Here is a 10,265-nt window from a genome sequence, read left to right as displayed (position 1 = left end):
TTTATTTGTTTGCTTGTAAATTCAATCCCGCAAGATAACATCCATTATTTATTTATTTATTTTACCAGGCCGAGCCTTTATATATTGTACTTCTTGTCATTAACATCACTATTTTATTATTATTATGTTACTTAGAGTGTTATAATTACGTGCCAGTGCTTCGCAAGTGGGTGAAGTTGGGTGTCACCGGAGGGGGTTACCTTTTACAATGCTAAAAAACACGCATATAGATGACGATGATAACATGGGATCCACCACGCATGGAATAATAGTAACTTTACCGATAACATCCTAATCTTCCTGATCAGGTAAAAAAGGGTCAAATATTTATATTCTAATAATATAAGAAATATTTTGCCTTTTCAATCAATCAAAAACAGAAAAAAAAAAGTTGTATTTCCTTTCTTTTTATTACAAAGAAGTTGAAATCTCTTCCTAATAAAACCACACAGACGTACCTAGACACAAAAAAGCCTAATAGAGGAAATTCATAGATGACAAATATGGCCATAACATAATATATTTCTTGATTTAATCTTTTTCAAAATCTTAAATATTAAATTAAAAAAAGATTAATTACTGTTTTTGTTTTAGTTCCTGAATGTATACTTTTTAGTTCCTAAAATTTTTTAAAAAATTTTAGTCCCTAAATTTTGATAAATTATTTTATTAGTTCCTAATATAATAAATTAACACTTTATATATATATATATATATATATATATATATTTTAGTATTTTGTGACAGTTTTTTTAATACTTTATGATAACTTTAAAATACAAATTCAAAATGAATTAAAATTATGACTTAATTTGAAAAATTAATTCTTTTTTTTTTGTCAAATTAGTTTTTCAATTTTTTTTAAAATAAATATAAAAATTGATCTTTGGTATCAAAATTAATTTTAAATAAGATTTAATTCCTGTTTTAGTTTTCAAATTTGAAATATGTATTTTTTTAGTTCTTAAAATTAAAAATTAGATTCTTTTCTAGAATCTTTACAAATTGTTCTTTCTACTTCTTAGTTAATAAGTTGATATTTTATGATAATTTTTAATTTTCATAAATTAATTTTTATTTTTTAATTATTTGAATTAACATTTTAAAACTGTCATGTTAAAAATTATCATAAAATACTAATTTATTATGTAAAAAATTAAAAAAACAAATGATCAAAATTAAGAGATTAAAAAAATATTTTTAAATTTCAAACACTAAAAAAATATATCCTCGAATTCACAAACTAAAACAATAATTATACTCTAATTTAATAACAAATCTAGCCCATAGCAAAAATTAGAAAATAATTAATGTTACCGGTGGTTGAAAACACCGCAAACCACCGCGAGTCCACCCGAAAATAAATCCAAATCTAGGACTCTTGATAAGCCCATAGCTTATCACAGACCATATAAGCATGTCTGCTTATCAAAAGCGCATATAAGTCAATCTACTTATCCAACAACTTATAATACAAACCATGATTCCCCATCTCATCTCGTGCTATTTAAACTGTCTGATGATACCATTATTTCGTCGCTCACAATAATTCTTCTCTTCTCTTTCTATCCCCGTTTTCTCTTTCTCTTTCTTCAAATCCCTAGCCCCCTTTTGTTGTATAAATACTTAACCAGAAGAGCTCTAACACAAGAAAAGCTAGAGAGAGAGAGAGAAAGTGGAGCGAGAAAAATACTGAAACCCTCCTTCGCCATTCTCGTTCTGCTCCGTCCCTCTCGATCTTCGCCAGGGATTCTCTGGCAGGTGAGAGCTCCTTCGCCCTCTCATTTTTGTCTCTTGTCGCGCGATTTTTCGGTTCAATTTAAAGTTCGTTTTGTCTGTGATGTGTTTGTGTCTTCGTGTTTTTGATGAATTTGTGGTTTCGGATGTATCGGCGGTTGAATTTCGTGTTTCGATGTTCAGGTATTGTTGATCTGTTCGGTTCTAGATCTTTTCGTGCGGGTTTTGTTGACGGCTCCGTCATGTCTTCCCTCAGCAGAGAGCTTGTTTTTCTCATACTTCAGTTTCTCGATGAAGAGAAATTTAAGGAGACTGTTCACAAGTACGTTAGTTTTTGCGAAAAAATAAATTTTTATTCCAGGTTTTTGTTTTTGTTTTTTTTTATATATATTTAATTTAATTTGTTATTATGTATCTGAATTTGTGAACGTGAAGGTTGGAGCAAGAATCGGGATTTTTCTTTAACATGAGGTATTTTGAGGATATGGTGACGAATGGGGAGTGGGATGAGGTGGAGAAGTACTTGTCTGGTTTTACGAAGGTGGATGACAATAGATACTCCATGAAGATCTTCTTTGAGATACGGAAGCAGAAATACTTAGAAGCATTGGACAAGTAGGTTATCTGTGGTGTTTGGCTGTTGTGTTATTATTTTCCAATTTGCTTACTGCTTAGTCATTTATTTTGTTGCTAGTTAAAAATTGAATGGGAAAAATATTGTCGCAGGCAAGATCGAGCTAAAGCGGTGGATATTTTAGTGAAGGATTTGAAAGTATTTGCTGCATTTAATGAAGAACTTTTTAAGGAAATCACACAGTTGTTGACTTTGGACAACTTTAGGCATGGAGATGGTTACCCTTGGATTTTATGTTTTGGTGCCTGGCTTATTGATGTATTTTTTTTTTCCTGGCCTATATAATGTGGGTTTTTATGATTTTCCAGACACAATGAACAGCTATCCAAGTATGGAGATACAAAATCTGCACGAGGCATAATGCTGGCTGAACTGAAGAAATTGATAGAAGCTAACCCTCTGTTTCGTGACAAGCTTCAATTTCCTACTTTAAAGAACTCCAGATTGCGGACTCTAATTAATCAGAGGTTATTAAAAGATCTTATCTTTGATGTGTAAATATAATCCATTCTTTGATAATTGTGATGTTACTCACGTTTATTATTTGTGTATTGACTTTCAGTTTAAATTGGCAACATCAACTTTGTAAGAACCCAAGGCCCAACCCTGACATAAAGACCCTTTTTGTGGACCATAGTTGTGGGCAACCAAATGGTGCGCGAGCCCCATCTCCCGTTACCAATCCCTTAATGGGTGCTGTCCCAAAGGCTGGAGGATTCCCACCCCTTGGTGCTCATGGTGTAAGTAAAAGAGCAGGAGATGATCCATCTTTGTTTTACTAGTAATGCCTCTTTATACTTATTATGACTCTGTTTATACATTTTCAGCCATTTCAGCCCACACCAGCTGCTCTTCCGACATCCCTTGCTGGATGGATGGCTAACCCATCTCCTGTTCCACACCCTTCAGCTTCTGCTGGACCCATAGGTTTGGCAGCAGCTAATAATGCAGGTAAGGTCATAAGTAACTTTTTTTTAGTGTTTCTAATAACACACGACCTGGGAATTGGCATTAGTTCTATGCTAGCAATATGTGGTTTGCTATCGATTATGAGTATAATCACTCATGATGGAGAAAACACATGCAGTATGCAATAGCGGCTAATGTTCCACCATTCAATGAAACTGGATTGCACGCTTCATTTTCAACCAAATTGATTTTCTTTTGCCCTTTTTGGCTTTCTACTTGTGATAATGGTAGCAGCTATTTTAAAGCGGCCGAGAACCCCTCCTACCAATAACCCAGCTATGGACTATCAAACTGCTGATTCAGATCATGTATTGAAGAGAACAAGACCTTTTGGATTATCAGATGAAGTACAGTACCTGCTTTCTATTTGTTCCTTTGTCTCTCTCTTCTTAATTTAAAAATTAGAGTTTGAAGTTGTTATCTATACCTAAGGGTATTCCCTTTGTTTCATTGTTGTTTGTGTGCACATGCATTTTATAGTGATAGTTCATTGTATATGTTTTATCCACTAGACATTTTTGAAAAGTGTAGTGGTTAGAGTGATAGTTCATTGTATATGATTGGTCCCTGTTAAAATGTTTCAACAGGTCAGTAATCTACCAGTAAATTTGCTTCCCGTTGCTTACTCTGGCCAGAGCCATGGTCAGAGCTCCTATTCCTCTGATGACTTGCCCAAGACTATTGTGATGACTCTCAACCAAGGTTCAATTGTCAAAAGCATGGATTTCCATCCACTTCAGCAAATTCTACTTCTTGGTAAGCCTCTTTTGGTGTGTATGTCAGCTATGTATTGGTAATTTCTTCTTTTTCTGTTATGTTATATGTTATATCAGTGTGATATTTAATATTCATTATTTACTTATTTATTTTGTTGATTGTTAGTTGGAACAAACATGGGTGATGTCATGGTGTGGGATATAGGCAGCCGTGAAAGGATCGCACACAGAAATTTTAAAGTATGGGAACTTGGATCATGCTCTGTGGCTTTACAAGTATGGCTCTCAAAATAAAAAATTTCAATGCTGCATATTTGTTGATTGTTTTTTAAGACTGTTGTCATGTGGTGATTACTAATTCCCTGATTCTTATATAGGCATCTCTTTCCAATGATTACTCAGCATCAGTCAATCGGGTGGTGTGGAGTCCTGATGGAACACTTTGCAGTATGTTCTAATGAGTTTTTGTGTGTTGTGATGTTTCTGCTGTTTGCCTCAAAGACAAATTTGCAAGGAGTTAAAGTTTGATTTATCCTCATTGATATTTCAGGTGTTGCTTATTCTAAACATATTGTTCACATATATTCCTATCAAGGTGGGGATGATCTTAGAAACCACCTAGAGGTTTGTTTGTCTCTCTAATGTCCATTAGATCTTCTATAAGCTCGTTATTTTCTATTAAATTTATAACCATTCCTTTTATGTCCAATCTATACATTGAAAGCAAAAGGCCCACAACTTATGTGCTTGATATGTAGCTGCTTACTCAGTTTTTGTGGTTCAGATTGAAGCTCATGCTGGGAGTGTCAACGATCTCGCTTTTTCTTATCCAAACAAACAGCTTTGTGTTGTGACCTGTGGAGAGGATAGGGTCATCAAGGTTAGTTGTCACATAATTTGTCATAGATATCAATATCAATATAAATAAAAAAACCAATTTCAAGTGTTCAAGATTTTGCAGGTATGGGATGCCGTTACTGGTGCAAAGCAGTATACTTTTGAGGGTCATGAAGCACCTGTATATTCTGTATGCCCTCATCACAAAGAAAGTATTCAGGTAATAATTTATATTAGTGTGTATGTCTGTGTGCATGCACACATGTTTATCAATTGTCTAAATTGAGAGGGACCAAGTAAGAGGAAAAAGGAGAAAAAAGAAAAATAAATTGTGCAGGGAGCTTTCATATATGTAATTCTATAGTTCATGGTATATGTAATTCTCAGTGAGCCACAGTAGTTAACTGGTTAAACTAGATCAATAATAGCATTATAATATGGACATATTTCTCAATCTGGAAGCTTGCGTGTGGTTGTCATATTTTCACATTGTTGGACTGGCCTTGATATATATATATATATATATATATATATATATATATATATATATATATATTGTTTTGATTCACATTTTCGATTGTGTTGTAAAATTTTCAACTGTGTTCTAATATGGCTCTGCAGTTCATCTTCTCAACTGCAACTGATGGAAAAATAAAAGCATGGTTGTATGATAACATGGGTTCTAGGGTTGACTATGATGCACCTGGTCATTCTTCTACTACAATGGCATATAGTGCTGATGGAACAAGGTTAAAAGATAAATGTTTTTCCTCTTTTTATCTTCCCTTGCTCTGTTTGATGCATGAATTAGTTTAATGATTTTCTTATTATATGTCTGGTTTATAGATTGTTCTCGTGTGGCACGAATAAAGAAGGGGAATCATTTCTAGTGGAATGGAATGAAAGTGAAGGAGCAGTAAAGCGTACTTATCATGGTCTTGGGAAGAGATCTGTGGGTGTGGTTCAATTTGATACCACCAAGAATAGGTTCTTAGCTGCTGGTGATGAGTTTATGATCAAATTCTGGGACATGGATAATACAAACATGTTGACAAGTGTTGAGGCAGATGGTGGATTACTGGTAATTACTGGGTTGACATTGTGTTTTATTTATCTGATGATAATTTCATTATGATGTAGTAATACATGTCTATAAAATCTGCAGGCTTCTCCCTGTATTAGATTTAACAAGGATGGAATACTGTTGGCTGTCTCCACAAATGACAATGGAGTTAAAATTCTAGCTAATGCAGAAGGAATTAGGCTGCTTCGAACAGTGGAGAATCGTACATTTGATGCTTCTAGAGTTGCTTCTGCAGCTGTTGTGAAGGTAAACTATTAATATTTTGTTAATCTTTTGCAAGTACATCTTCTGAATCCTTCATGTTAATTCAGGCACCTACCATTGGAGCTTTTCCTTCTACCAATGTAACTGTTGGAACAAGCCTTGCTGATAGAGCTCCTCCAGTAGCAGCCATGGTTGGGATTGTGAGTTTCTTCACACACAAATCTTTTAATGAATGAGGATTCTTTTTCTCTTTCTGTTTTTAATTGTACATTCTCTTTCTCATTGTAGAATAATGATACTCGAAATTTAGCTGATGTGAAACCCAGAATTGTTGATGAAGCTGTGGAAAAATCTAGGATATGGAAGCTGACAGAAATTAATGAACCATCACAATGCCGCTCCCTGAAACTTCCTGATAGTTTATCATCTATGAGGGTACTGTCAGATATTAAAATCGTATATATTCATAATATTTTTTTGGTATGTGAAGCTGATGGCTGTACTTGTATTCTATTCTCATCAATGCATCCATGCTCTGCTTCCCTATTAAATCATAACATTTCTGCAAAATTATATATTAATCTATAAATAGATGTTATATTGCTTGTACAGTTGTACTTTTTGTGTAGTGTATGACACTTTTGCCTGTATAGTATTTCTGTTTGCTTGCTGTGTTCAAAATTTTCTAGTGGGGTATTCACCTCTCTTTTTTCTTTTAGGATGCATGCATCTTATTACAAGTATACAATATTCGTTCAACTGAGTATTCATTTAACATGTTAAATATTTTTTCAGGTTTCTAGGTTAATTTATACAAATCAGGGGGTTGCAATTTTGGCTTTGGCAGCAAATGCTGTTCACAAGCTTTGGAAATGGCAGAGAAATGAGCGGAACACTACTGGGAAGGTAACGAGCATCTATTATACTTGGTTGTGTGTACATGTCATCATGTTAATGTTCATAAGATTGTTAAAACAAGTATTTCTTATACAGGCAACTGCAAGTATTCAACCACAACTATGGCAACCTTCTAGTGGAATACTGATGACTAATGATATAAGTGATACTAACCCAGAGGATGCTGTGTCATGTTTTGCACTGTCAAAGAATGATTCATATGTTATGTCTGCTTCAGGGGGAAAAATTTCTCTATTCAATATGATGACATTTAAGGTATGTGGCTTTCATTTTGGATGTTCTTATATTCTAATAATTTAGGAAATTATTAAGTAGGTCATGTAGCTAATTCTTTATTTAGAAAGAATCTATGTACTGGTTATTTGTTTCTGATTCTTCAATAGACGAGATAATAAGCACAGTGACTGTCCGCAGATATTTATGCATTTACTGGTAGTTAATATTACTATATTGAATTAGGACTGCGATTGTTGTTGGGATCAATGAACAGTCCTCACTTCTCAGTGCAACATTATTGTTGTCAAAGACTAGCAACTATTCTATTTGGTGCACAGAATAGCCTGTTCTCAGATTTATCATATACCCCATTAAATTAAAAGTGTCTACAATTGAGGCTTTTATGAATGCCTAAGATTGGAAAGACAAATAAAAGAGACTTAATTTAGTTATGAAGTTGCAACCAAGACAATTGGAAAACACCAACTTGGTTGCTTCAGTTGGGTGAAGTAGTTTGGAGCCTAACATGTCTTCTCACTCCTTGTTTCTCTCTCTCTCTGGGGGGGAGAGAGAGACAGAGACTAATGGTGCTCAGATTATTAGTAGTTCCTATTCTCTTTGACCTTTAAGTGGTATTGCTGCCAAAATGGACAGACTATATTAAGAAAAAAAATGCAACTCCACATAAATTAGATGATAGTCTACTATCTACTTAGTAATTCAACTATGCAACCTTTTGATGGTTTAGTTTAGTATTTCCAGACCTCAGTATCATTTTTTTTTGTTGCACTTGTATATTGTGGTTACATTAATTTCTGTGAATTTCAACTGCAGACAATGACAACTTTCATGCCACCTCCACCAGCTGCTACATTTCTTGCATTTCATCCTCAAGACAACAATATTATTGCTATTGGCATGGAGGACTCTTCCATACAAATCTATAATGTTAGAGTGGACGAGGTATTATTCTATGCACAATGCCTTAAGATATTAGTTTAGTTTCATGCATTATAGGTGTTTTAAAAATTTGACATTGAGCTTTTGTTTAATTTGTTTTAATCTAGGTCAAAACTAAGCTAAAGGGTCATCAGAAGAGAATTACTGGTCTTGCCTTTTCTCATGTTCTAAATGTGCTTGTATCATCTGGAGCTGACTCTCAGGTAAGGAATTTTATCTTTAAGCTCTCTTGTTATTAGTTGTCAAAAGCTGAAGTAACCTACATGGAAGAAATTGGCTTTTGTTGCTCTGACAGTACAGAATATTTTCCTGAGATTTGTTGTGGTTTTCTGTGCATGTATATGTATGACTGGGTGGAAAATGATTACATAAAATGACTGATTTTGAAAGCATAATTTTGAAAACCATCTATTTATTGAATAGAAATCATGAATGTATTCCGTTGATTTTCTTTATGTCAACAGTTGTGTGTTTGGAGCACAGATGGATGGGAAAAGCAAGCAAGTAAATTCCTACAAATGCCCAGTGGACGACCACCTGCGCCTCTTGCAGATACTCGGGTCCAATTTCATCTAGACCAGACACATTTACTGGCTGTTCATGAAACCCAAATAGCCTTGTACGAGGCACCAAAGTTGGAATGTATAAAGCAGGTGTGCTAGTTATATATATTTAATTTAATTGCCAGCTCTATTTGGCTTTCTTCATTTCAATGTGATCTCTAGCTCAAGCCTGCAAGCATAACATTGTGCTTCATTTTTTGTATGATCAGTTTTCACCTCGGGAAGCCAATCCAATCACACATGCTACATATTCATGTGATAGTCAGTCAATATATGTAAGCTTTGAAGATGGAAGTATTGGCATTCTTACTGTCCCAGCGCTCAGATTAAGATGTAGAATAAATCAATCTGCTTATCTCCATCCAAATCCAAGGTGCGTTTTTATTATTAACTGTAATGGATCTGTTATTGAAACTTGAAAGTTTCTTTCCTCGTATCTCTGACGAAGTTCTCTTTCGACAGCTTGAGAGTGCATCCTCTTGTGATTGCTGCACATCCCTCCGAACCCAATCAATTTGCATTAGGACTTACAGATGGTGGAGTACATGTACTTGAACCACTAGAGGCAGAAGGAAAATGGGGTACTCCACCTCCAAACGAGAACGGTGCTGGGCCTAGCACTACTTCAGGTGCTGCTGTTTCAGAGCAAACCCAAAGATGAAGGATAGCACATTATGTAGAACTTTCTCTAAGGACCTTTGAGTGTTTGTTTTGATTGCATATGATCCCGCTCCCTGGTGCCTCCATTCAGTTTGCAAAGGGAAGCTGCGGAACGTAGGTGTTTGTAGGTTTTAGGACAAAATCAAGTTGAACCAATCACCTTGTTATTAGTGGCTTCTTAACCGTGGGATTCGCACAGTATGTTATTTTTTCTAACATAGGATTACTGTTGTAAATTCGGCTGGGGCGTTGCAGAGTGGAGGCTCATTGTTATTATTATTTTTTTCTTTGGTCCTACCTTTATTTGTGTAGTATTTTTTTTAATATATATATAGTGAACTAGTCGTTATAGATTTTTTTTCCAGCTAAAGTTAGCTATTCTGATATTCTGTTTTATTTTTGCCATCTATGCAAGGGTTTTTTTTAGAGCCTATTTACGTGTTGGTTGAAATATTTCGGGCAACGATCAACGATGACTTCATTAATGGATTTTTCAGATGTGCTTTTGGATCATTCAGATTTCGCAATAACAATTATGAATTAATTGCTGAATAGTAGTTATAGTTGACTTTGTTGAAGATTTGATTTTAAAATAATGCTAAAACATTTTAGTAATGGATTTTGTTAGGTATGCTTTGGGTTTATTTAGATTTCGCAATAACAATTTATCAGAATTAACTCTTTATAGTCTATAGTTGACCTTGTAGAAGATTTTAGTTTTACCCCCTTTACTATAGTAGCCATCGTAGGTGGTCGTGAGCATGTCC

The 10,265-nt window shown here is 34.5% G+C and overlaps 1 protein-coding gene across 2 annotated transcripts; it reads left to right on the top strand.

Annotated features, from left to right (window-relative positions):
- The first annotated feature begins 1,601 nt into the window (after positions 1–1,601).
- Positions 1,602–9,892, top strand: LOC114375637 (topless-related protein 4-like). Of its 2 annotated transcripts, none has more exons than XM_028333470.1 (26): positions 1,602–1,761; positions 1,921–2,059; positions 2,173–2,352; positions 2,464–2,577; positions 2,680–2,838; positions 2,934–3,111; positions 3,199–3,322; positions 3,572–3,687; positions 3,928–4,096; positions 4,223–4,332; positions 4,434–4,503; positions 4,607–4,680; positions 4,841–4,936; positions 5,018–5,113; positions 5,515–5,642; positions 5,740–5,974; positions 6,059–6,223; positions 6,289–6,381; positions 6,470–6,616; positions 6,977–7,087; positions 7,175–7,354; positions 8,150–8,278; positions 8,383–8,478; positions 8,740–8,928; positions 9,048–9,211; positions 9,301–9,892. In XM_028333470.1, the coding sequence occupies exons 2-26, from the start codon at positions 1,980–1,982 to the stop codon at positions 9,497–9,499; spliced, it is 3,402 nt and encodes a 1,133-aa protein (XP_028189271.1). In that variant the 5' UTR covers positions 1,602–1,761; positions 1,921–1,979; the 3' UTR covers positions 9,500–9,892. The 2 variants fall into 2 exon arrangements, with proteins under 2 accessions (XP_028189271.1, XP_028189272.1); XM_028333471.1 differs by having other exon boundaries at positions 1,603–1,761; positions 3,575–3,687.
- Positions 9,893–10,265: the final 373 nt, after the last annotated feature.

This window comes from Glycine soja, chromosome 11, assembly GCF_004193775.1.
Source record: "Glycine soja cultivar W05 chromosome 11, ASM419377v2, whole genome shotgun sequence".
Taxonomy (NCBI): domain Eukaryota; kingdom Viridiplantae; phylum Streptophyta; class Magnoliopsida; order Fabales; family Fabaceae; genus Glycine; species Glycine soja.
This window is presented reverse-complemented; position numbering and strand designations above follow the sequence as displayed.

Coding starts and splice junctions, on each gene's coding strand:
- LOC114375637 (XM_028333470.1), top strand. CDS start 1,980: ATGTCTTCCCTCAGCAGAGAGCTTGTTTTTCTCATACTTCAGTTTCTC. Junction 3,323..3,571: donor GGCAGCAGCTAATAATGCAG/GTAAGGTCATAA, acceptor TGATAATGGTAG/CAGCTATTTTAAAGCGGCCG. Junction 4,937..5,017: donor GAGAGGATAGGGTCATCAAG/GTTAGTTGTCAC, acceptor AAGATTTTGCAG/GTATGGGATGCCGTTACTGG.